The following is a 27,780-nucleotide window of genomic DNA, read 5'->3' as shown; positions in this document are numbered from 1 at the left end:
TTAGTTAACTTAATTATAACAGGTCAGTTACATGATTAGGTATAAAAATAGCATCTTTACTTCTGTCACTGCATGAAAAACAGGAATGATTCTGCATGGGAATCACCACATGGGCTCACGAACACTTCCAGAAATCATTGTCAGTGAGCACGGTTCACCATGCCATCCACAAATGCAGGTTAAAGCTCTATCATGCAATGAAAAAAAACGTATGTGATCCAGAAAAGCAACTACCTTCTCTGGGACAAAGCTCGTTTAAGGTTTATTGAAGCCAAGTGGAAACTGTTCAGTGATCAGACAAATTGAATTTTGAAATTCTTTTTGGAAAACATGAACGTAATGTCCTCTGGACTAAAGAGGAGACAGCCCATCAGGCTTGTTACCAGCATTCAGTTCAAAAGCCTGCATCTCTGATGGTATGGTGGGATGTGGAACTGGCAGCTGGGAGATCTGAAAAATCACCATTAATGCTGAAAGGTATAAACAGGTTTTATAGTATATACAGTATATATATATATATACAGTATATATATATAAATATATATATATTCCATATACAGGTTTTAGAGCAGCCATGCTCCCTTCCAGGTTACCTCTTTTTCACAGAAACCCCTGCATATTGCAGCAAGACAAAAGCACATGCTGCAACTATTACAATAACATGGCTTTGTGGTTGAAGAGTCTGGGTGCTGGCCTGCCTGCAGTCCAGACCTTTTACCAGTTGAAAATATTTGGTACATCACGAAATGCAAAATATGCAATGAAGACCCAGGATTGTTGAACAGCACACCATTCCTCTCCCAGAACTCCATCATCCGGTCTCTGCACTTCGCAGACTTCTACCGAGTGTTGTTAAAAGAAGTGGGGATGCTACAGAGTGGTGAACATGGCCCTGTCTCAAATCTCTGGAGACCTGCTGCTGCCATCAAATTCAAAATGAGCTTTTTTGTTGTTTTTTTCTTCAGTGTGAACATTTCTATGTTCTGATGTAAAGGAATTATTGCTTTGATATTTGGAAATCACTGCAATCTGTTTTTATCTACTTTTTGCACAGCATCCAAATTTCAATTGTGGTTGTACATATAATGTACACATAATCCCAATTTCTGAGTCATGTTTGTTCAATATTGGATTTCAGATTTTTTATTTATATTAATAGCAAGGAAGAAAAGAAAAAGCATGGCACGCAGCAGCAATTAGCAGCCTCTTATCTCAGCAGTGTGCTTAAAGAGCACAAGTAGCTGTAGATTTGGGTTCAAGGGTATTAAAATGGTTTGCGTAGAGCATCTTTGCTTTATTTGGTGCAAATCGCATGGATGAGGGGGCTTCCTGAATCTTTTACAGAGTCTTGTCTTGTTTAATTATAACCAAGCTGTAAAGTGAAATCAGGCAATATAAGGAGGGGCCATATAAGCGCTAATAATTACTGAAACTGCAATATTTTGCTCTGGCACAGGGTCAAATAATGCTACACCCACTGATCTTGCTCAAGGACACTGCAGTTGACTAGACACTATGGGTGACAGGAGAACCTACTGTGGCCTTCATCTCCACATGTTCTTTTGGCATCTGGTTCAGTAATTTCACAGCACGAGGCATGGCTTAAAAAAACTGCAACATAACCCCTGGCATGTCAGACACAGGCTAGTGTCCACTTAAATCACTGTTCTCTTCAAGTTGTTTCATAGAAAAAAAATGTAAACACCTTCTAGATATTATTCTGCTTTCGTCTCTTTTTTTATCCATGTGTTGCAGTTTCTGAGCTATTTGTACTTAACCTGACTTGGTACAAAATGTAAGAGTAATTCAAGCGCCAATGTTAAATTAGGTGTCACTGTTATTTTAATCATCATCATATTTTTGCAAAAAACATTTCTCAGTGCATTTCGGTCACTGAGAAAGGCCTATTTATGTGAGTGCCGCGAACACCGGAATAAAGTTGGTGGCTGAGATGCTTTTATATTTAAACTTGAAGATAATTTTTTAAACAGTGTATAGTTCAAGGCATACTACTCAAAACTCTCGTGACAGGCTTATGGTGTACTGTAGTTCCTAAAAGCACTTTTCTGTGTTTCTGTCTCTCTTCCCTCTGAGTATCCTGTGGGATTTACAACAAGCTACAATGGATCCAGACAGATGGCAAGGTGGGGGTGTTGGGTAACCATCTACTGAACCCCAGGGAGTACTGCCGTATACAAGCTGTCAAACAAATGTCTTCACTCAGAATTTTATTTGTTGTACTATAATGAGATCCTGAATTTGATGTTAATTTTGCACAATTGCGCAGACATCCAAAAGAAAGCGAATGCAGTGTTATTGCCTTATTGTGTGCTCTTGTTAAGAACTTTGTGAATATACTCCCTTATTAATTATTTTCTTGTTGTGCCAGCAGCATTTTTATATCCTCTATGAATGCATCAGGGCAACAAGGCCATCAGGAATTTCCATAAAGTAAAGAAGCAAATAGGTCATGAATAACATTAATATTCAAAAAGAAGCACTTCAAAGAGTGGTAACCCAGTGCCTCAGCATTAACTACATTTGACCATTCATATCTTCCCTCATTAACAACCCTGAGAAGCTTTATTTGCTGAAGGCTGTGTACTGTAGGCTGGTGGCAAGTGCATCAAAACAGTTCTTTCAAGTTTCTCCTTTGTGTTAAGTATCGTGCAGCTACACAGCTCTTAACAAGTCAAAAGACTGAGAAGGCCTTCTGAAAGCATGTGTCAGCTCTGCTAATACTGATGAAGCTCATAACAATTTATGTAAGACACAACTTCAGTCGTTCACTGTTGACTGGATAATTGACAGGCTATTGTTGGTTGACTGCCAAGATTTCCCAAGAGATGTGTCAAATTTGTCCAGTCAACCACTAAAAGACTTCACATATTTTGACAAGGATTGTTTCTTTTTTTACAAAAGAGTATGCTTTTAGAATACTTAGAAAGATGTCATAAGAACACAAAAACTAAACAAACAGCAGCCCGGAAGTGTGTCATGCTCTTTTGTGAATAACTTTTTTAACAGCATGTGCTTTCAACCTTAACTTTATATTCTCACATTCAAAACTCCATCACCGTAGTAAATCTTACAGGCCCTCATTTGTTAAATGTTTATTATATATATTTGCTTTCTTTTTTCAGTAATGTGAGTGTGTCTATCTGTACCATTGCTCTCATATTATCACTTCCACTCCAGCCTAGAGTGAAAATGTGCATATTAATGTTAGTGTTATAGATCCTTCAGTCTACCGCTTCTCTAATATTTTTCACACATCCATGGTCCTCAGATGATGGATCCTAATGAACTGTGTGGTTTTTGTGTGTGTGTGAAGTTTTTGCCCCCTATAGTATCGGTTTTAAATTGACATTTGTGGCTTTAATTGATTGACTCTAACAGCCTCAACAGACAGCCAATAACTTTCATACAACACCTTTGTAACAATTATATCTAACATTTCCTCTATTGGTTGATCATTGATGTATTTTGTGTTGTGTTGCGCAATCATTTACACTTTACCTGTTAAACATTGACATGTTGGCATTGTCACTGTGTGCATTTTTCAGTAGCATTTGCCATAAAACACAGCCACATAAAGATTATCATAGTTACAGACTCCAAGTCTTGTTCTAACATGTATGTGCTTGCAGAGTGGAGAATTCTACTGAAAAATGTTTCTTATCTGTAGTGCTTTTGAACAGCATTAACCCCGACACCTCGTCTATTTCTCCAAGCAGAGCTTGATTATAAGGAGCACCTGTAGCCGATAAATCTGTCTTGGCTTTTTGGTCTTATTCTGGTTGCTGATGGCAGTGATGGTTGCAGGTATGTGGAAAATGGATTTAAAGTGTTTAGAGTACATTTAGAAGCTCTCTTGCTGTTACAGTCTAATCCTGATGTTCGTGAACCAGATTTTTCATTCCCTTTGTGACTGTCTTCAGCTGCTAAATGCCTGCCTGTGGTTAGCAGGATCACAGCATTAAGTTTGGGACTATAGTCAGGTGGACCCAGGAAAACAATTGTTTTTCTGCTCTTTATAGACTTCCCCTGCTGCTGTCTTGTTTAGACCTTGTTTATTGTATTTCACCTTTATTGTGTTTTAACTTGATTGTTGTATTTGTATTGGCCAAAATACAACCACACAAGTGTTTTGTATTTTAAACTGAGTTTCCCTGTCTTGTTTTGTTTGGTTGGTTTTATTGGAGCTCTCAATTTGTCTTTATCTAGTTTTTCCTATTATTACGATAGAGGGCTATGTTGTTGGAATGCTGGCCACCTTTAGTGAGGTCCCCTTCCCACTGGGCACTCTGTGCAAATTGTCTTCTCAAGTGGCCCTAACACTAAATACAACTAGTTGTATTTAGATAGATAGATAGATAGATAGATAGATAGATAGATAGATAGATAGATAGATAGATAGATAGATAGATAGATAGATAGATAGATAGATAGATAGATAGATAGATACTTTATTCATCCCACAAGGGAAATAATTGCGTTGCAGCAGTTAAAAAATACAAACAGTAAAGTCTACAGTAAATAAACAACAGAGTAAAAGCTCCACAGGTGCATAGCAAGGACCCTACACTATCAGATTTTACATCATACAACAATGATAACAAAATAAAATAAAATATAAGTTAAAGAAGCGTCAAAGTAACACTGATGCTGGGCTATTGTTTTCATTATTATTATCATTATTATTATTATTATTATTATTTTAATATTGTGACCTCTTTTTAAACCATTATCACAATAAAGTAATGTTTTAATCATCTAATGCAGATTTTGTTTGAGTTTTCATTTGATTTTTGTCACAGCTTCGGTCTTTTTGATTGTCTGATTTGTCCAAAAACTAATAAAATGAACATGCCACGCCTCTGCCTTGCTAGTAAGGAGTCTTCGTGCATTGTATGAACAGTTGGTATGATAATTAGGGTTCTTTTCCTGGGGTGCAGTTCCCCAGGCGGTATTGCTGGTCTTTCATTTTTTTGTTACTGTTACTTATTACTGTAACAAGTAACAATAGCGAAACAATTGAAAGACCAATAATACCATAGCCTCTTGTGAGGCTACACGACACTGAAATGATTGTTCACATGAAACAACAAAAGAAAAAGCAAGCAAAAAATAACTGGGCTATTACAAAAAAACAAAAAAAAAAACTAATGACACATAGCTGAGGTTAGCACTAAAATGGGTAAAAGCACATTAAGAGAGAACACTGACAATCCCTGCTGAATCCTGAACACAGCTGCATCTGCAACTGCAGCATCAGCGAACAGTAACTGAGGTGACTGCAAGCCTGACACTACACATCTAAAAAAAACATAAAAATCAGGACAATGTTAAGAATAATTCAAAAGGATGTGAACTGTAGTAAAAAAAAACATTTTTGATTACTTTAATTAAAAGGCCTTAGGATTAGATGTCTCCCAAGGCAAGTTTGTGGACTCTAGATAGACCCTTTGAAAATATGGTAGATTTGTATTGCTGCACACACAAAGTAGTAGGCAGGAAAATTGATATTTGCATACACTTTGGAACATCAAATCCACCTGCTGCAGCTGAGACCATTTTGTTTGGTCAGAAGACACGCTGTTCTATGTCGATACCACATTCAGCTTCTCTGAATGGCAAACAAATTAAAATGCAATCATTTTAAACAGCTGTGGTAATTATTAAAGCAAAACCTTGGCAATGTGAGACAACAAATCAATCCCTACACTAGTTTACAATATGAAACCCATAAGAGCTCGGGTAAATTATTTAAAGGCACTATTTTAGATTTCACAATGTCTGTTAATAATTCATCACATATCCTGCATACTTGAAAACACCTGAGTTTGTGTGGGGCTTTACATGCATATTCAAAATTCCAGATTTGACACAGAAATGCAGCTAAAAACAGAAGACAAATGTCTTTCTTGTCACTGGATGTGATGAGCATCTGGTGCGGTGAACGAATCGAGGCCTCAGATGAGCAGATTACTGAACTAAATTTCCTCCTCCTCTTCTCTTGAGTGTTTGCAGTGCTGATAGCGATTGCAATCTTGATGGGTTCTTGTTCCCACAGTGAGATTTCTCCCACTGGTTTTAACACTGTTAAACTCCCCACCTAGCCACTGGCTACCAGATCAAAGCAACATTCATTCAGAGGAAAACAGTCAAGCGTGGAAAGTAGCTGCTGTAGAAACACACACCACTTCTTTTACAGCACGCACTGCATTTTATAATTAGAACAGAGGATATTAACTACATTAATCAAGGTAATCCCGTGCTCATATGGCACCTGCTGGGATGATTGCAGATGGCAGCAGCGGGTTTCGTACACCTTGCTGTTTAAAGGGTAATTATGGATCTGTATCACTGAAATACTGGGTACTATAACTTAAATTCAGGTACTGCAGAGGAAAAGGAAGAACATGGAAAAGAAAGAAGTAGCAGTTTCTCTGGATCAAATATTTCAAAACTGGAAATATATAATACAGTATAGGTACCTATAGGGTACAACGGAGGAAACAAAATTGAATTGTATGGCTCTAGGTGTGAATGTGAGTGTGACTGGTTGTGTGTCTCTCTGTGTTAGCCATGCAGCAGACTATCGACCTGTCCAGGGTGTAGCCTGCCTGAGTATGGGAAGATGGATGGACATTTCACTTCTTCATTATTCTTAAATACAACGCTATGGAGGGCTTCTAGTGCTGTTCACAGAGTTAAAAAAAAAACAAAAACACCATATTAAACTAACATAATCATTTTAAAGGAACTAGTAATTTGTGGTTTGATTCAGAACAGGAGGGTAATATTAAGTTGGACTTTCCCCTTGTTTTGCACCTAAATTTAACCATATTGGAGCTTCAATTTTGTGTGTCACCCTGAAGCTGCTGGTTTAAAAGACAAATTAGAAAGCTCTGAATGTATTTAGTTATTTATTATTTTTTTATATATAATATAGTTCAATCTTTAAATATAACTTGTTTTTTAATAATTAAAAAAAAAGCTTTATGTTATATGAATGAACAGTTTGCATGCATGTGTTTCTGCCCCTCTCAAAAAAACTGAACTTTTCTGTTCGTGGTGGATGGCAACATCAAATATTGACATTGTGCATTTACCACACTCAGAATAAGAGCATCCTTGGAAATCTGAGATCTCCTGTATAATTAAGTTGTCCAGATTAAAGCAGGAATGGATCCTAATCAGCAGCAGGATATGTTGATAAGCATTAAAGACAGAAACTTGAAAATGTCTGATCAAAAGGTCCAGCAGCGCATCAATCCCTAAGAATGAGGTCAGTAATTCTGGATTTGCATGCAGTCAAATCTATTTAAAAAATTGGCTTTAGAGTCAATTGTATAAAGACGCATTGGCTTGGTGAACGTGCAGAGAGTAAGGGAACAAAAAGAAAAGTCACTGCCCCCCCCCCCCCCCCCCCCCTCCCTCCCTCCATTCTGACAGAAAAATGTCTGTGCAACACAAGACAGCTTTGGAATGGAACTTGACATTTATAGCTAACCTAAAATTATTTTTTCAATCTCTTTTTTGAATGTAAATCTTCCTTTTTTATGTTTTGTTGTTGTGTCGTGACACCTGTCCTCCCCCTTTTGCTATATCCTCTTATTTACTGCTCACTTTGGCCTTTTGCTGACTGACCACAGTAACATTCTGGCACCCACTGTTGCACCGCAGGAAAAAAAATTGTCCTTCTTGCACACCACTTCATTCAAAATGCCCATTAGTCATTGCTTGCCATCAGGCGATAAGGTGGGTATAATTCAGGAAGGAAGCAACTTGTTTTTGATTTAACTGAAGCTACCCTTTAAAGGAGTTGCACCGACAATACAATACACTCTCACACTTTACATCCTCTATTTCTCACAACGTCAAGGTCATGAAACGGAAAGGCTCTTCAATAATGTGCAGCAGAGCACAATGTTTTGCAATTGTCAAAGCAATGTGAATGCGCTACAATGTACAACTCATCACTTATTTATGAATAGAAGTTGGAACACTGGAAAGATTTTAAATTTCACTAGCCCTTTCATCAACTGTCTACGGCAGCATACTTCTTGATGATATAATGCAAGCAAGGACAGAATTCATTAACCAGCAGCGGTGGGTGTAGCGTTTTCAAATGTGTGTTTATTAGTGTGCTGCTCTGTCTCTGTAATTACCCCCCTTGCACATCTCAATACCTGATCCCTCAGTGTTAGAGATAATATAATTAATCATTACGCAATTGTTAACGCATCACTTTAAATTTGTCTATTAGGGTTACTGGGGTATAATTACATGCTAAAATATGAATTTCCATTAAGCAGAAGATGGTTTCCTTATGCTTAAAAGCATGCGGACAAGTTTAATTTCCTCTCAAAGGTTGCATGTTCATTAATCCGTGGTGGACCACTAAAGAATAATATACCTCTACATTGCATGAGACAGATTACCGTGATGCTGTTGTGATGTTGCAATTCTATCCTCATGCAAACACAAGTTGAAGTCCAAGCAGCTGATCCATTGAAGCTGAGAACAGAGAAAAGGGTTTTATATCACAGACATGTAGGATTAAACTTTCAGGGTTCTATGTTTGCCTCAGTTCATGATGTTGCAACATTTCATCATCACTATGTGGCATTTCCCCTTCTATTTATGACAGCATTAATATTTACAGTCACAGTGGTTATCGCTAGTTGTACATCCCCCTCTCTGCCTCTGTTTCCTCTGTAATCCCTTTCCTTTTGTCTCTTGTTTTGTTTCCCTGCATTGCTTTTTCTCTCTCTATGTGAGTCATAGCCATGGCACACCCTTCAGCTTTCCCCATTACTGTTAGTGGGGGAAGTGTGCCCTGAGGTCTTTCTGCCAAAAAATTTTTTTAATGTTTTTTTTAAATAATATTTAAAACTTTTCACTTTTTAAATTATTTTCTCTGCCAGTTTTTAGAATGGTATCTTTTACACAGCAAATTTGCAGCATTCTTAACTAACTTATAAAACTATGCTAAAAATTCTAATATACTAATCTACTACACTACTGACAGGACATTTTTAGGCAGCTCCCAATGCCATTCATATAGTGCATTGCATTTATATATATATTAATAAAACAGGCATGGTTAATAAATTGATCTTAGCATCAGGGGTTTTATGCCATAAATAATTTTTAAGAACATAAATAATTGCATATGCTGCTAGCAAACACATTCAATCCATTACATCTCTGCAAACGTTAATTCAACTGAATACATATTGCAATGTTTCTTTCAAAAGCAATAGAATTACTTGGATGGCTCATTGTAGTTTCTAAGAATAATTCAGAAGAATAATTGCAGATTCAATTTAATGGGCTGGTTTGACGGTGGACCCTTTAGTTAGCAAACCTGAGGCAAAGGCTTCATCATGTGTCCCAGAAATTCCCAAAGCAAGTTAAAGAACTATTTGCAGCAAAGCAGATAAGAGGAGAAACATGCACGGAATTATTTCCGCTTCTTAACCACACAGAGGCACTGCACCAAAACATCAAGCAAATAAAGTTTACATTTTTCAGTACACACAGTGGAAAAACTAAACTGCCACACACCTGGACCAAAAGCAGAGTGGCAAGAAAGCTGCCTTTACAAGCACTTTGCAACAGTGGGAAGGAAAAACTGCCTTTTAACAGAAAGAACTCAGGCTCAGAGAGGTGCAGCCTTCTGCTGTGACTGCTTAGGAACAAAGACAAATAATACTAAAATGCATTATCATTGCAACTGTTACTACAATCATTTTTAAGTGTGCTGAGATGAACTTTAGGAATACTAAAAAAAAGAGTCTAACCTTCCAAGTGCTCTTGGCAGAAAACACTGACAGAAAACTTCTCCCATGTATCTTGATTCTCATTAACTCATCACCGGCAGTATATCTAACTCAGCATTTCAGTCACTCTCTGCCAGATGCTTCTTCCTGGCTAAGTGATAGAAACTGCAGGTCTTTCTGCTTGTCTTGATTCATTTTGTTCTGTTCTTTTTTTTTCTTTTTACATTTGAACAATTCTGTTAGATTACTCCACCACCTCACCTGCCAGTCCAGCCAAGCTTCTCCACATAGTGACAGCTTCTGTCCTCTTCCCAAGTCTCAGTTCTTCTGCTCCTCCACACCCTCCTTCATCTGCCCGTATATTCTGTCTTCTTTGTCATGGTGACTCCTGCCACCACCATCAGCCCTGTGAGCTCTGCCAGTCCCGTTTCATCTTCAACTCAGCCACCTTAAATATACTGCGTCCAGAAATTGTCACTGACTTCAACACACATGACATAAATGGAGCTCAATTTTGTCAAAAAGATAAATGGCACACAAGCTTTTGGGTGTCAGCATTCATTATATTTTGGGGACAAAGTGCCTTCAGTATTTCAGCATTTATTTAAAACTGTAAATTGTAAAATGTACACCTCTTCAGTCAAAGTGCCCAAAGTGCGTCAAAGTGTCCAAATGGGACACCAGAAATGTCACATTTAGAAGCAGTAATGGTGATAAATGCACTTGCTAGTTAAACTGATGGTATGTGAATAGTATATGATTCCTTCACATCCTTTATCTGAATCCTTTACATGGCAACTTTGAACCAACTCACAACAACAGAGTAAACTTGGAAACAACAAGATTTTTAAAATTAGAGCATTGCTGCAAAGTTCAAGAGTTTCAACTTGAAATGTGTATAATACCACAGTGATGAGTAGTATTTGGAAGGACATTTTGCACATAAATAATTAATTGGTAATTCCATTTGCTTTTGAACATCTCTCAAGGACTTTGATACTTAAAACCTGCAAGTGATCTTTATCCTTGTGTATAAGCTGTTGGTGCACTGAGCTTTTGCTTAATGCACCCAAAGTAAAGGTGTGATTGATTCGTGCCAAAATTGCAACTCCTGTTCTGTTTGTTGCAACCGTTTCTCATCTCACCTTCACCGATCCTGCACGATAAGCAGCCTGAATCCTGATATGTGTCAGGCTGAAGTTTCAGTGCTGTGACTCAGCTGTTGTTGAAAGTTTTTAGGCCCTGTTAATTGAAAGAGAATAACTGAACCCATATAACCATGTAAAAAATACATCAATCCTTTAATTCAACCTGAAGCTTATAAGCTCTTGGATTTGTAGATATTGCTTAAGGCTTTATGATTTCATTGTTCAAAAGCAACAAATGAAAATGTCTTTTTCCATGTTACCTTGTGGCAGTTAAAGAACTCACAAAATCTGGTGTTCCAAACACATATTTTTTTAATTGACTCAATTGGCTTTAACGCTTTTTTTGTTCATTATTCACACGGCAGTTATCTATGTTTTATATTAACAATAAAAATAAAAGGCTACATGTAATATAAAAGATGTCACACCAATAGATAATTATAACCAAAGTCTCCAGTTCCCCTCAGGTCAATGGAAATTTTTTGGATTTCTCAGCTCACTGACTGCTCTCCTCACCCTTGTTTCCTGCAGCAACAGTCATCTGTGCACTACCTGCTTCGTGCCAAAAGGCAGACAGGCATACTTGGTAACAAGCTGCTGAATATATGATGACTTAGGAGCATGTGTGGTTCCAAGACCATTTTTATTTCTAGAGGAACTTGAACAAACCATGAGCTGCATGCTGTTTTGATAAAAAAGACACCGGCTTTTGTCACATCGTTCGAAAAATATAGGCTATGTCCATCATTTTGTTGTAATCATTTGTGTGTGGGTAGCCAATTTTACACCCATAAAGTGGCAATCTTCATCAGTGTTTACATAAATATCATTAAAATGGGGATTTGAAATCGCTTTATTAACAACAACAAAAAAAAGTTTCAGGGCCGTTGCAGTGCAGCAAACCAAAACTGACCTTGAAATTCTTTGTGATGTGCCAGCCAGAATTTGCATGATTACGAAGTTTTATAATGCCATGACCCCTTTGCAAATGCCATGGTGCAACTGTATTACAGTGACTCTGCTGTACAGTTCCACTGACTTTGTGAGCTTGCATCAATCCTGCTTTGAGCTGTAATGATCTGTGTGACCAAGTGATGAGTGTAGCGGGGCAGCGTTGTGCTTATGCAACTCTGTTTGCGCAAGTGTCATCTTGAACTTATCTCTCACAGGGAGGAAGACAAATAATATTAATTAGCATTGAAACAAAGAACCATTTTCCCCCAGTACCTTACGCTTTTACAAGCTTGCTAAAAATAATCCCTGCTGTATGATCAAGGAGATTTTAATTGCAACAGCATATGCTTTAATTACAGGAGTTTTTCATTTGCAAATGTTTATTCCCGATGAACTTTTGAACTGAATAACCAAGCTGCATATTATCATTGTTTTGCTTCTCTTGCTCAACTGTTTCCTTGTAAAGGCCCTTCTAGTCATGATGGATCTTTTCGTGGGCTACTTGCAATCTTTTTCTTTGGAAAGGAACAACTAACTGCTACCACCATACATGAGAAACTGACCTAATAGAAATTGTAGCATCCCAGAGCTTTGTCATGTCAAATGCTGAAACAGAATAGTATCACCTCTTGTCTGGTGATTATTTTTCTCTGTCCATGTGAAACTAAAGCAGAGATGGGAAATATACATTTTACCAGAGGGCCATACTGACATAGCTAAAGTAAAATAAGGGCCACACATTGTGTAACAGAGCATTACATGGGATATAGCTACAATGACGATATAAAACAATGTTAAACAACATAAAAAAAACATCCATCTATATCAGCAGTTAAATTAGGCTACATCTTGTCAGTTCTCTGACTGTTACACAGGTGGATGAGAAAAAACAGTGGAGTGGATTTGAGTATAGCCTCATTCATTAGGCTCAGGATTTCTTATCATAATCAGGCTTCTTATAGATTTTTTGGAGGGTTATTTTGCTTCAGTTTTAGAATATTCCTGGGGCAGATTTAAGATGGTCCGTGGGCCAGTGCTGGCTAGTGCAATTGCATGGATTAAAGCTTGTAAAGCCCATGAAAAACATTCTCTTTATTTTCTTAAGGATAAAAAATAAATAAAGAAAAAAATAAAGAGAAAATAAAGAAAATTACACCACACATCAAACAAAATTCACCGTGTTCTTCAGGCGAAAACATTTATCTCCTAATAAATGTGGAGCCAAGCAGCAAACCCTCACCTCGTTTACTTTTTTTAAGGTCTATCAATAGCAGCTGAGACGAGTGAGGAATGCAAACACTCCCTATCAGCCGTGTTCCTGAAGCAGTTGGTTAAGCGCAGTCTATGTGTTTGGAATCTTAAAGGCAAGGAGCCACACGTGCTATTGAATGCCACTGAAGAGGTCAGAAAGGAAGTGACAGTGAGAGAGAGTGATACAGAAACACTTAAGACACAGGCAGTATTTAGTGCTTTCAAAACTCTGATGGGGATCATTTGACATAACGCCGCAGGGGAAATCATTTGCATATATCTGGTTAATCCACACCTATTCCCCTCACTTGACAATGTCAAGGAGCCAATTCAAGACTCGAGTCTATGAAATAGATTTCTCCCTTGGCTAGTAACTGTACAGGTAATTCATCAATTTTTAAAGAATATGTGACACTGGGATTTGTCTGTTTATACTGAAAGGTAAATTAAGGAATTATAGCAGACAGAGAGTACTATGCCTATGTTGAGATAAGTTAAGAAATGTTGATGGAGCTTAGGCTACTTTCAGACTGCAATGGATTAGGTTGAGAAAAGGAAAAGAATTGAAATGCAAATAAGACGGGATTACTGAGAGAGCATTCACTCTACCAGAGCCTCCTCGATTAACTGCTGAAATACTGGTCGCATTTGAAAAGTGTCTAATCCTAATGATTATTCTCTCTTTACTTACTTTTGTTTATAGCAGGGTAATGACTCAATAAATATCTTGTTATTGGTGAGATATGAAGAACAAAATAGGAGAATTTCTATCACCTTGCTTTGACTGTTACTCAGAATTCATTGTGCATAATCATCCAATCTAAGCTGATAATAATTTAACTTTTTCCACACAATCTATTAAACTGTGTCTCTGTGACAGAGAGCTGCTATTTCTGAAACATGTTTGCACTGGTTAGGGTTACCCTGAAAACATTATTTTCGTTATCTCCTTACATGGATAAAGGATTTATTTGACTATCCAATGAGTTACGTTTGAATCCAAAGAAAATGGTGCTAAATGAGAAACTGAATCATATCAACTTCAAAAGCATGCTTCCTGCAACCCCAGAACTGTGAAATTTGTAGCTGCGGGCATGGCACTGACTTGAAAGTCCCAAAATGTGAATTCTCTTTATAGTTTTTTCAGATCTGTGAAGAAAAGGGAAGGTATTTATTGACTCCTTTCTACCTTATGACAGAACAGAAACTCCCTTTGAATGTGCTTCTTTTGTCTTTGATGGGTGTGTAGATTAGTTATATTGTTATACGCACTATGTGCTGTTGATCGAATGTAAATACATTTTCCTTGTGTGCTATTTTAACTTAAAAATTGTGTTTCCAGTGATCTTATGACATACACACATTGTATTTTGATTATTTATTTAATGTGATTGTCTTGCAAATATTCAAATGCTCAAAAATATCAAGCTGCCATGGAAATATTGCATCATTGCTACTCTGTCAGACTGTGATGTTTCCTAAGGGAAGAATGCTCTCTGCTGGCAGGTTTCAGGCATAGCACAATGCTCTCCCTCCATTCATTCACTTCTAATTCCCCCTGCAGGAGGCAGTGGCATAAGAGTGGCCTGCTGCTTCCTCCAGCTCCTCCTGGGACATCATCAAGCGCTCCCACATATGCAGACAGATGTAGAGTTGATTGAATTTGTCTTTTATAGTGCTCATTTCCTCCCCTGTCACCCCATACCACTTTTCTCTCCCCAGCAAGTGACTTAAAGGATGTGACAGAATGAGAGAAAGAGGAATTAGGGCACCTGCTTGTGGCCTGAGCTTCACTTCAGGTTTATTCTGTTTTCCCCCTTAATTCCTGAAGCGGAAAAATTCAGATAATCACACACTTCAATTTTAAATCTGCTCAGTGCTTCTGGGAATTATTACTGTTAAAATATTTCAACCAGCTGTGTTTTTTTTTTTTTTTTTACTTTCTTTTTGGCACTATGTCCAACAAAGAGTCCTTGAAGAGGCTTTTTGTTTAGGGCAGCTGGCAAGATTAAAGCACCAACAACATCTTCAGGGACCCACAAAGAAAAGGAGAGATAGAAAGGGAAGGAACAAACATTTTAAGAACAGCACACCTTTTTTACAGCACACAATTTTTAACCCTGAAAAGTGATGCATACAGTGTTTTTCCATGAGTGGCATTTAGGAAATTGCATTGAAATGCCATGCTGTCAGTAGCAAACACACTCTTGAGTTACAGGAATTTAAAAACTCTGCAATAAAAAAATCTGTTCCGCAAGCAACTCTATACTACCGCTACACCACTTGGTGTTTACAGCTACAAGGCAAGCAAGCAAACAGGTGTCACAGAAAATAGTTCTAACAATTTCTTTCATCCTTAAAAAAATACACATAATAACAAACATGACCTGCGGAGCAAAGCCATTTTAGGATAGCTCGGAGGAGTCAAAAGTAGCTGAATTTGAGAACATGGGTTCTATTAGGAATAATTTCCCAGGTTTAGTGGCTGTGTGACTAGTTTATGACTTGTAGACTCGAACTTATTTATTAGGTAACGCTGATTGAAAATTCTGAGCAGCACCAGATTTACATTAATTCTTCATATTAATGGGCAAATGCTATAATGCTTAAGAATGGTGTATCCTACTACTCTAAACTGTCGCTTTTAAGCCTATCAGGAAGGTGGTTGCACAAATCTTGGCTTAGTTGATTTCATAGTTATTAAGCAATTGCTGAGCAGCTAAAGGCTATACATTTTGACTTACTCAGCTTTTACATAACTGTACTTAATGTTTTATCCATAAAGGTTAATTTCATTCAAGGTCTTCACTCACTTTCAAAAAAATAAAAAGTGCATTTTATCGACAGTTTAGATCCATCATCATTTAATGATACCAGTTTGTCTTGTTAATCTTTTGAACTTTGTTTAAATTTTACTTTAAAATTTTTTTTAAAAAAGTTGAACTACAACATTATAGAAAATTATATCCAACACGAGGCGTTCTTTAAAAAAACTCAACAAAGATGCAAAAGTTAATTACATCGCCCACATGATGAATGAATCATTGTTGAATTTCCTACTGTCATGTTTTTGTTTCCACTTAAATTGTAAATGTTTTTAGCACTTGTTTTTTGTATGTATTTCTCCTGTTGTGTACTTATTCTTGTTGGCTTTAAATGGGACCTAAAATTCCGTTTGACCTCATGTGAACAGATGTGTTGAAATGACAATAAAAACCCTTGAATCCTTGAACACTTTTTTAATTCACTGTCACAATGGTCTTGAATAAACAAGCTGCTTGCATGAGCAGAACAGTTTTGCTGTGGAAATGAAAGAAGACCCAGATCCATGTTTGAATTTGAAAAAACACGTTAGACACAAAATGTAAAATGCTGTTATTTTTGGTTTTCATTTGCTAAAAGGTTGTGGCATGCCATTTTAATCCTCTCTTTATTAAGTTATATAACAGGTTTTGGCTTTCCAGGTGCCGTAATACAGATTCCTAAACAAACATCGCCTTTAATTCCATATTCACAGTGACATATGTAATGTGCAAACTGGGCAGGTTCACACTTGAGACAGAAGAACTGACCTCTGAAAAGATTATCATCATTGATTTGAATGAGGAAAAGCTTAACATTTAAGTAAACACACAAGAACATATAAATGTCAAATGTATTTTATACTACAGCCTGGCATTGAAAAGCTGATGTTTTAGTTTTCATATCAACAGTTTTTATAGTCTTGAAATGTAAATTTAAAAATATACTTTTACAAAAATCTCAACGAAAAACATTTTTGCAATACAAAACATCTTTTATTCTGCAATGTGCAAATATTTTCAACACTGTAAAGATTTTCCAGAAGCCGGATGGTTATACAGTTTGCAACGGACTCCAAATTTTCTCCACTTTACTGTGGCTGAGAATCATTATAGATTGTCGTAGAGTTTGCAGTGCAGATATGCCAGCTTCTCGGCTCTGCTTTTCCTCAGCAATGGAAACCACTCTTGATAACTAAGCTCTACAACCCTATAGCCTGCTATCTTTAACTGCCTTCTCTTCATGGCATGAAGTCCCAGGAGCTGCTGTGACTGGGAGCAGAAGTGGTTCCTGTTCGAGACCTGTACGGCAATTTTGACTATCTCATTGGAGTCCTTGCGAGAAGACCCAAGGTGACTGGGTTTGGTCAGAGTTTCTATAATGTCAGTGGTCAAGTCTAACACTGTGTCAAAGAGTCTCCCACTTTCATCAGGCTGTAATCTTTGAAGAGATGCAGTCTTCACTTTAGGTGATTGAGCCAAAGGCGCTTTTGTGTTGTTGTTTTTATTTATCAACTGTGCTAAAAGTTCATCAGTTATTGTAACTCCTACATTTAATTTCCCCCATCCCTGATTAGAAGGAGATGTGGATGAGCTTTGTTCTAGAGATGCTTGGTTCACAGGTACAGGCTGCCCAGTGGAGTTGAGGTGTACTTCCAGGTCAATGGAGCGAGTATGGGGAAGGATCATTCTTTTACATACAAACTCCTCACCACCAAGCAGATCTTTCAGAGCAGATTCTGCCTCCTGAACCTCGGGTTTCTGGCACACATCTGACTGAGCAAACTTCCACAGCATTTCTGTAACCTCATCCCGAAGTTCACTGCTCAGTCGAGGGCCAGTCCACTGAGGCAACTCCAAAGCTACAACTCCATCTAAAGTGAACAAATCCTTCTTCAGCTCAAGCTGTGTGCATTTCAGTGCTAAGTTGACAAAATCAGGGCTCAAGGCTAATGCAATTAGGTCCTCTGGGAACTGTGAGACAAAGGCCAAGCCTAAAAGACCAGTGAGCAGATGCTCTGGGTATCGTTGAAATTCAGCTTTCCTTTGCCTCAGGGATTCTGTAAGACTTGGATAGAAGCTTGGACTCCGTAATGGGAGAAACCCTAATGTGCCATAAGCCCACAAGAGTTTGCATGAGTCTTTACTTCTGCAGTGTGGCACTAACAAGGGTACTCTGTCAGCGACAGCAGTAAGGATATTGTCATTACTGTAATGAAGAGCAGAACAGGTCAGTGCCACATGCATTAGCCCCTTGACACCCATTCTGTGGGCACGCTGAGGAACTTCCTCTGCCATGGCCTCCAGCCATGCCCTGTGATATAAATAACTGAAACGCAGGTACTTCAACACATTCACCATGGCAAAGTCGCTCATCTCCTTCACAAAAGAGAGTGCCTTATCAACAATGCGAGTCACTGCACTCTCAGATATTGAAGTTTGGGATTTAAAGAGTCCTAAGCATATAACACCAACCTCCTCAGGTCGCAATTGTGGCAAATGATTCATGAGAAGCTGCTCCAGAGGACGGATCACGTCTTTTGGACACTGCCTACCCTCTCCCAATATATACAACAGTTGGACCACCTCGGGCACGCCCAATTGTCCCAGATGCAGACGAACGGAGTCATAGAGGTGCAGTAGGAACTGAGGTGCCTGCTTCCCTATACAGCGCCACAAATCAGCAGCTAAAATCAACTGATGCAAAGTCATCTGACTGGACCGGCGACTCAGCTCAGTCTCGTACAGTTCGAGTATAGTGTGGGCAGAGGGCATGCCCAGCCACACAAACGACTGCAGCACCTCTAGCAGCTGAAGTTGAGTAAAGTGGCGAAGGTGTTCCACGGAATATCGAAGGAGCATGATGAAGCGCTGGTCACTCCTCACTAACGGCATCTTGTCTGGGTGCAATCGGCTGAGCTCCATAAGAAACTGAGACACATCAGATGCTTTCATGCTGCCCTTTAAAACAGCCACTTTTTGGAGCAGCTGCATTGCCTCTTCCCATTTGAGTGGGTGAGGTCTCTGGTTAAGGTCTAGGCTCATTGAGGCATACTCTGGTCTGCATTTGTGGAAGGCACGCGTGTCTATTTTAACATCTGGTAGTACAGGTTTTCTCTGGTAAGAGGACGCTGAGGGGATCTCTGGTTCAGAGCTTTTATTGAAGGCCAAGTCCAGAAGAGTGTTTTTTGAGCTGGAGAGATGTCGTGAGCAACTCACACTGTAGCGATTGCTCCGTTGCCAGAAAGAAGGTGCGAGAGTGGGTAGACACTGCTCATCTTCATCGTTGTCTGTTTGGCTATGGGAGGCAGAGTTCAATGCACAGTGATGATATGAAGAAGGGCTGTAATGGAGCCTGTATCCTTCTAAACATACTTCATTGTGATGCGACAAGCTTCTCTTTTCCTCCAGATCATCAGCCTCATCCTCTGGTTTAATATGCACATGCTGAGCGCGGGCAAAGCCTTTTCTCAGGCCTGGGAGGTGGCGTAGCCTGGGCATCCAGCGACACACCACACAGGCAGCCATGGGTGTACCACACTAGAAAACATAGCAAAATACAGCAAAACAAAAGTCATGTGCCAAGTCAAGTAATGTGCCAAAGCAAAAGCATATCTTACAAATGAATAATTTATAAATTGTTTGTATTAAAAGCACAGTTAAAAAGATAGAGATGCATACAGATGAGCTTCCTGGTTAATTTTTAAATGTTGAAACTTTAGACACAAACATCATAAAGCTGCTTGTCAATCGTGAACATACACTACTTTTTTGTTATGGTGGCTATTTTAATGCACTTTTGTAGCTCTTTCCGAGACTGCCTACAATACATGATATTTCTCTCTTAAAATTACAGTTTAAACCAAACGATAAACCTAAATTATTTAAAGATTTACATGTTAAAGTAGTCTGTCCATCTGTAAACCAACAGAGGTCAGACACGTTTTACAATGAGACAGCAGGAAACACAATGTTAATTTAAACTACACTAAACTAAAATTGCACAAATCTGTATGTATTTTAACCAGATCATTGAACTGACCTTTTACGATCCAAAAGCAACACGTGCAACGGTGAGAAACCTCATGAAACCATGGCAAGAACACACAGCATTAGTCTGTTAGAACGACTCCTCTGACAGACCTACGGCAACCCCACCGGAACTCGTGAATTCGATTTTCAAAATAAAATAAACTTTATATTATCAGCTACATTGTTATATGTATACATACTCTAAAACAAATTAATACATCAATTTGAAATATATACCACTGTATTAGCACGCCGTAATTTTAATTTTATCCTTAGTTTTAATAACAATTGCCTGTAAAAGTACCGTGTCTGACTGTATGATATTATTATGGCAGGTTGATCTAACTTCCGTGGAGAGCAGCGTGTGACCTATGGCAGCTGGGTAGGTTCAAAAATACTCATTCAACGAGCCGCAATAAGAACACATCAACAATAACACAAGTTGTGCTAACTGAAACTAATTAATAATAATTATTACATTTGATCAAAACAAAAAAAGACCCTACCCGACCTAAGATGTTCCCATACCATAAAAACCATTCTTATTTAAATCTTATTTTACATCAGTACCCAGTAGTACATAAATAAATGTGATTCTGGAACTAAAAAACCAATATAGATATACAACAATTTTTGTGACAATTATTTCTACATTTTATGTTGATTCAATGGCTACAGTACTGTGCAAAAGTCTTGAGCTACCTTGTTTTTTAATTCGTTGCTAGGAAATGGGAAAGAGCTTAAAAGTCAGTATTTGGTAGGACCAACTTTATGCTTCAACACAACTTGGACTATTTTTTTTCTTATTTGTTAATTACATAACTTTCATGTACTGTTCATCTGCTTTAACATTGCCTGCCACTTCTTCTTTTGTGTTCCAAGCTCTTTGGGAGTCAACTTGTTAGTGCAAAAATACTATTTTATATTTTATGTTTTTATATGGCAGATATTATTTATAGATGTTTTCATATTTTTAATTCAACAAAAAAATGGGAACACATTATGTGTTTTTTGACAGGCTTCTAGTAAAGAAGAGGCAGAAAAACAATTTAAAAGTTCTTTGCTAAGTTGTCTGTTTTTTGTAGATACAAAACTGCTTCAACTTTAGAGTTTGGTAACTTTTTTTTATGTTGGAATGATTCAGGATGGAACTGAAAATGAATAAAAACATCCAATGTTCAAAGAAAATCTTTAGCATATCTTCAGAAAACATGGCATTTAATTCATTGGAAGCAAAATATTAAGAAAAAGGGGGTAACTCTTTTTCGTATTTGTTGTGTGAGAAACTGAGCTATCAAACTAGGTTATACTGTAAAACATGTTTTATTTTTAAAAACTATCAGGTTTTTTTTCTTTTCTTTTTCCCTTTCTGTTTATTTAGGTATGACCTACGTGAATTATTCTTGTCCTGTTTAGATGTTACATATTTTATTCAAGTGTGTTCATTCTAGTATTTCTACACATAATAATTTATTAATTCCAAAATGTACTGCCCAAGTCTAAAACAAGTTGTATATCAGAAGATATGTAAGGGCCCAGACACTTGCTGCCATTTTAAGTCTTGTTAAGTCTTTAAGTTTTTTCACTCTGTAGATCCTGTCTTGCTCCTCCTTACTGTTGTTTCAAATTTTTATTCTTTTATTAATAAATTTGTTAATTTCTTTTAAAAAAGCAAACAATTCAAGTTCAGTTAACTGAACTTGAATTGTTTGCTTTTTACAGATAATGATAATGACCAATCTAATCAATTTGATTTTTTAAAAAAACATAAAAGTTGGTTGACTACAATATCTGGATTTGATGTTTTTCTTTCTCTTAAATGCAACACAACTTGTTTTTGTGAAAGATTCATTCCTAACACTAAAACTGTCTAAGATTCAGTTTAATTATAAAATTGTGGTGAGTAAATTCTAAGTGTTTTAGTTTTATCACACTTAGGCAAGCTCGCTGTCACATTTTTACCACATGAGATTCTACATATTCTCTTCAAACACCTCGATTTTAAACAACAATTGTTGCTGTTGTTAGTTTTTGAAGATTTCCACTGTATGTTGTATACATTCTCTGCCTACAAAAAAACACTGTTAGCAAAATAAAAGATTGATTTGTAATGTTGCCATCCCCATGTTTTTGTTTGCTTGTTTGTTTTTTAAATCCTCAAAGTGAATTTTAGGAAATGTTAAATATGTCACAGAAATAACAGTTGAAGTGAGACTTACACCTCTTTGAAATAGTTATTGTATCTATTTTATTTGTTGTTTTATTTTTCATTAAAGTTCAACATCATAATCGTTCATATGTTTTCATTGCAATGCTTTCTGTCACTGAAATTTACATTTGCATTTCTCTTCTGTTTGAGCAGAAAAGGCAACTTCAAAATCTGTGCCTCCATTGTGTGACTTCACACATGAATGAATCCAGGGGTTAGAGGTGAACTACACTGACCTATGGCTATATGCACGACAGTTCTCTCATTTCTGCTGGGAACACTTCTTATGTCCTTTGAGAAGGTATAGGCCCAGCAAAAGACACTGAGCCATGTAGGTGGCCTTTGGATTCCCTTTGTAAAACTCTTTGCTGACATTAATGAATATTTTTATGTTACTAAATGTTACAGTTCAATTGTATAAAGAAGCATGGTGGTATAGTCTCTCATTAAAACTAAAGATAAAAATCTATTATAATATTTTTTTATTTATCTAATATTGTAAAGAATGTCAAATAAAAACAAAACGAAAAAAACTAAAACATAGAAAGTCGAAAAATGTTATCATGATTATTATTCGTTTCATTTGTAAGGTTCTGTTTTGGTTACACTGCTTCAAATTCTGGTCAGCTACAAATCTGAAAAGCCATCCCAGAAAATTCCCCAAATAATTCTTTTTTATGTAGTAAACAGATTTAGCACACAGACGTATACTATCATCCAGTTTAAACAAATAGAACAAATTTATTTTTCGTTAGATCGAATTATTTTAAGAATGTATTAAATCTCATAAAACATTTTTTATTCCACGTGTAAACATCACCAAAATCAGATTAGAGAGCCTTACGGCGTCCCGTCCAGTGATTATAATGGGAGGCAATTTGATATATTTTTTTCCCCTATTAAAACGGCTTATCTATGTGACCACCTTTGTATGTATAGCTACAATATATGAATTAAGTGGGGAAACTTCAGAGTCCCACTTGGAGAGGAAGTAGAGGATTTATGCTAATGAAGGAGTTGAGGCTCCGCTACGCTGGCTGGGAACCGCCCTTCATTCACCACATGGTTAAAAGGAGAGTCTACTCGCGCCACTTTCGCAATCTTACTACGATTCCCAAAATCCTAGCAAATCATAATAGTAGCACATGGTTGTGCACTTTTTTGGAGGGGTTACACGTCTTAGCCGATGTTTAATCTGTGAAGTCTGTGTTCTTTTTTTTAAATTTTGCAGATGTCCAAGAAACTGGGTAAACGGTAAGTCTGAACAAGTGAGTGAAGATGGTGGATTTTTTAGTGTCTTATAAGGCGCGTGTTGTTGGCAAGAAACCTGTTGTTAGCCTTTTTGGGGAGATGCGGTAAACGTCGGGAAAGTGAAATGCGCTGGGTTGACTTCGGCACGGGTGTGCGCTTTAACGTATATGCGAGGAGGGGAGAAGAAAGCGTTTTAATAGTCAAGTTTCCGCATTTTTAAAAACAAATGTAGTAGAAGCGCATGGCAACCTCTTCTCCATGGCAGGAGAATGAGGGAGATTTGAAAAGCATGTGTTGCCGCTGCTGTTGCACCTCTTGTCGGTACCTCGGGGAAGTGGTCCACACTCGTAAAAAGAAATAAAATAAAATAACCGCTACAAATTTTGGCAAAAGCCCCAAGTTGTAGACTCACGTGCCCTCGCTGTCAGCCGTCTGTTTGTATAATTTTTAAGTTTTCAGTCATTTCGGGTTGCGGTGGTGTACATTTAAAAGTGCCTCCAGAACAAAGCAGCAGCAGCACATGGGGTTGTAGCAGGCCGCGCGCCTTTGCTATCTCGCGAGCTGCCGAGTTAGCGGCTAACGCTAACATGCCAACAAAAAAGATGTGTATTTAAAATAATAACATAATTGTCACTAGTTATGTGGGCTCTCTTATGTTTATTCAAACGCCGCTGTCGGCGTTTACAAGCACCTGGGAGCACGTGTACTGATCTCTAATTAGCATGTGTGAGTTAGCCATACTGAAACAACTAAGTTGGCTAAGACAAGGGGCAATACAATGCTTAGAAGTGGACGGGGAGTGGAAGCGAATATCTAAACGTTACCAGCATACTTCGTGAGCTTACTAGGGTATTGGATTACGTGTTGTCTTTAAGGAATACGGATAGGTGAACAAACTTTAATTGGATAATAATCTAAACAACTAAACGCACTGTAGCAAGCTGCACGCGTTAGCCTGTTTGGCTAGCGCATGCTTAGAGCGGACTGTTTTGATGGAGCCCTCGCGTAACTACTAGCTTGTGTGCTGGATTCTGCGTTAAGTTTGGAGCAGTTGCGGTTTCACGCGTGGTCCACAGACTAGTCATTATATGCGAACGCCTCACGTGCGGCCAGTTTTAGCTGCGTGTGTGCACGGACACTGTAACATTGTCGATGTAGTCCCATGTGCTGTGTTCTTGCAGTGGCTATTACATTTTTTTTTTTTTTTTTTTTTTAAACTGTGGACTCCTGGGCGCCATGTTAGCGGGTGGGGGAGGGGTACAGAAATGTGGCTGGAGTACAAGTGTTGGTATCCATGAACAGTCCCGTTTCAGACTCCTGATTTATCATTTAGCTATAAGGTGTTCGAGCTTATTGGCGTCTCTATGACACTATCATCTTGATTGCCATGTGAGGAGCCTGGCTGCTTCAGATTAATTGGAACAGAGTTTTGGGTTGGGGAGGGGGGGGGGCTAAATGAACGCATGGTGTACAGCCACTCTTGAATAACAGTTTTTGCAGAATGTCCTGAAAGTTATGTTAATGCAACGACCGAAATTGAGTGGGTTCTGCATACAGAGGGGAAAAAAATCTTTCCAGGGAACCTCAAAATATGTGCAGAGATGGCAAATAATTGTCTAGGATTTACAAGGACAATTTAAGTGCTCAAATGTGCATATATCTGTGTAAATTGATTTCTCCAGCACATTAAAACACTTAATGCGTAAAAGGGTTTATAATATCTTGAGCACTAAAAATCGTCATGAAGTTTAGCCTTACAAGGATCATTCTAGTTGGGAGGGAAATGGTCTTTGATGAGTGAGGTCATACACCACACTAATCACGGTCCTCTTTGCCCGGTCAACTTTGTCAAGACTCTGCAGATGTATGAGATCGTTACTGTATACAGAGTTTGATCTTTTGAATTTTTATTGAGGAAAAATTACCTACTTCAAAACTTGTCAAACTGCAGCTAACCTCTAACATTTGGTAAACCACAAACTGATAAATGTTAGGCTTGAGTTGGGTATAAACCTTCTTGTGCATTGTCTATGTGTATATATTTTATTGTTATTCCTACTGTTAATGCTACATCTTATTTATCCCTACAGAACCCCATTCACATCTGTCTCCTGGGCAGTCGTCACTGGATTTAAAGGCACAGTAATGCGGTCTGTGAGGAGAACGTCATACGAGCAGTTTACAGTCACTATAGTGCCAAAGTGCTTACAGTGCAGGTAGTTTTGTTCAATTCTACTGCAGTGAAGGCACTTTCAGCACTCTTCTGATAATATTAACTGAAGGAAGCTGACTTGTTCACAAACACAGCCTGTATGTTGCAAGTCCTAAGTAGACTGAATCCACATACACTTGTTAATAGACATCTGGCAAGACCTTGTCGTCTTGCTGTGAGGCTCAGCCCCCTGATGTTCTGGAGCAAAGCAGCTGTGTAAGAAGCAAACATGCTAAATGGTTGTTAGATGTTGTACATCCTGTCACTGTGAAAAATGACATTTCAGCAGTGCACAGAATTGGAGCAGCTGCTGATTTTTGTTTTACTTTGCTTTATGTATGAGGAGTCTGAAAAAATTGTGACCTGGCAAAATGTGACTACTACTAGTACTTATGCTAAGGTGCATCTAGTGCAGATAGTGAAGTAGACTAGCACCTACTGCCCTAAGTGCTCCTTCTGGCATAAGGGGCTGGGACTCTCATCTGCCATGTATCTCTGTATGCATACATGTGAGAGTGAGAGTTTGGGGTTTTTTTTTTTTTTTTAAGTGTATTTGCATGGACGCTCTTAATCTTAATTGTGGCTGTCCTCCGTTAGTTTTGCATAGTTGCGCTGCAAGAAGAAATAAGTTGTGCAAATCTATGCAAAACTGATGGTGGCCTGCATTTCCATCCAAATCCTCTTTGCGCATCGTCTATGAAAGAACAGTCACAGTCTGGTTTCCAGTGCACCTCTGTCAATAATGTAAAGACAGGTTTCAGTAGTATTAAAGTGCTTATAGTGCAGGTAGTCTTCTTACTGTTTAAATTCTACTGCAATGTGAGCACTTCAAGTACTCCTAGACTACGTCGTCTTGGGAAAACTGCAGGGGTAGCTTATGCACGTGGGTCTCTGGTTAGTTTTGCTGGTTTGCTTTCAGCTTTTAAATGTACTGCTGTGCAAATCCATGCAAAACTGATCATAGAACTGAAAATAATCTATCAGAAGTGATCCCTTTCTGTGCAGGTTGGGAGAGGTGGCAATGCTCTGTGCTTGTGTGGTATTGCACTTGTCCCGGCCTGTTGAGGACACTGGGAATTGTTCTGCAAGTTCTCCCAGGATACTTTTTTAAAATCTGAATTTGATTATCATCTGTCTTTTTGATGTCCTAACAAGCTTTTTAAACGTAGGTCACTTCAGAGTTGAGGAAATTTCTTGCTTAGAGCTACTTGTCATATATCTAAGGAAATATTTACTCTATGCAGTGTAAATACAATACTTTGTGAATAAATACTTAAATGACTCCTTTGTTCAAGTTTTTCTTCAAATATGTAATTCATTTGTTAGTTGGTTTGAAAATTTACTTTCAAAATGAGTTTTTGCTTCATGGCACATCTTAACTACAGGGTGTACCAATTTCAAAGTGATTTAATACCACGGGGGTTCTCCGGTAATGATCGCAACACACTGTCAGAAAAGGGGGTTTCATGTAGTTGCCAGTTGGTTGTATAACAAAGGCGCAGCTGCATTAACACCAGACATACTTGCAAAAGCACGGAACAAGTTTGACTATATGTACACTTGCCATGCATACGGAGGGGTACACACTGAGTAGGTTTAGATGTCTGTTTGGTTTTTTTTTTTTTTTTAAGTTTACTGCAAGCTTCTATGCCCATAACTTAAAGGCCTATATATGGTTATGAATTTGGATGTAAAATTGCATTGCCTTATACATTTCCCGAAACTTGAGCTTAATTTTTGTCCTTTGCCCACTGATTTGTGGTCTTTATGCAATCTGTTTTACGTCAAGTGAAACAATCAAGTTAGCCCTTTAATGACATGTTTGTCATGCTTGAGTTTTTGAGATTTAAGTTAACAAAGAAAAAAAAATTCTAACAGTCTTGAGTAATTGTGCAAACATGCCATGCAGCAAAAGCATATTTATAATTGCCAGAAGCTTCAACAATCACTCCAGTTTAATAAAAAGAAATACAATTTGGGCAATTATTTCAGGGTTTTAAGGGTTGATACAAATCCAGAGTAGTTACATCTACCTTATTAGAATAGCTTTTTATTGTCACTGTTACAAGAACAGTGAAAGGCAGTTTGGCATCTCTCCATGTGTGTGGAGTACACAATAGCGTAAGTA

General features: G+C 37.9%; 1 protein-coding gene and 1 long non-coding RNA gene across 2 annotated transcripts; one reads left to right on the top strand and one right to left on the bottom strand.

The window, feature by feature from the left end:
* Positions 1–16,371: 16,371 nt before the first annotated feature.
* Positions 16,372–20,256, bottom strand: fastkd5 (FAST kinase domains 5). The gene is made up of 2 exons (XM_005460051.4): positions 19,991–20,256; positions 16,372–19,488 (listed from the first exon to the last, which is right to left on the bottom strand). The coding sequence occupies exon 2, from the start codon at positions 19,474–19,476 to the stop codon at positions 17,059–17,061; it is 2,418 nt and encodes an 805-aa protein (XP_005460108.1). The 5' UTR covers positions 19,477–19,488; positions 19,991–20,256; the 3' UTR covers positions 16,372–17,058.
* A 2,952-nt stretch (positions 20,257–23,208) lies between these two features.
* LOC112844065 (uncharacterized) lies at positions 23,209–26,934 on the top strand. Its single transcript, XR_003216634.1, has 2 exons — positions 23,209–23,443; positions 25,531–26,934. It is a non-coding gene; the product is annotated as an uncharacterized LOC112844065 (long non-coding RNA).
* Positions 26,935–27,780: the final 846 nt, after the last annotated feature.

The sequence above is a fragment of the Oreochromis niloticus genome, linkage group LG16 (genome assembly GCF_001858045.2).
Source record: "Oreochromis niloticus isolate F11D_XX linkage group LG16, O_niloticus_UMD_NMBU, whole genome shotgun sequence".
Classification (NCBI taxonomy): Eukaryota; Metazoa; Chordata; class Actinopteri; order Cichliformes; family Cichlidae; genus Oreochromis; species Oreochromis niloticus.
Note: the sequence above shows the minus strand (reverse complement) of the source record. Positions and strands in the feature narration are given on the sequence as shown.

Coding starts and splice junctions, on each gene's coding strand:
- fastkd5 (XM_005460051.4), bottom strand. CDS start 19,476: ATGGCTGCCTGTGTGGTGTGTCGCTGGATGCCCAGGCTACGCCACCTC.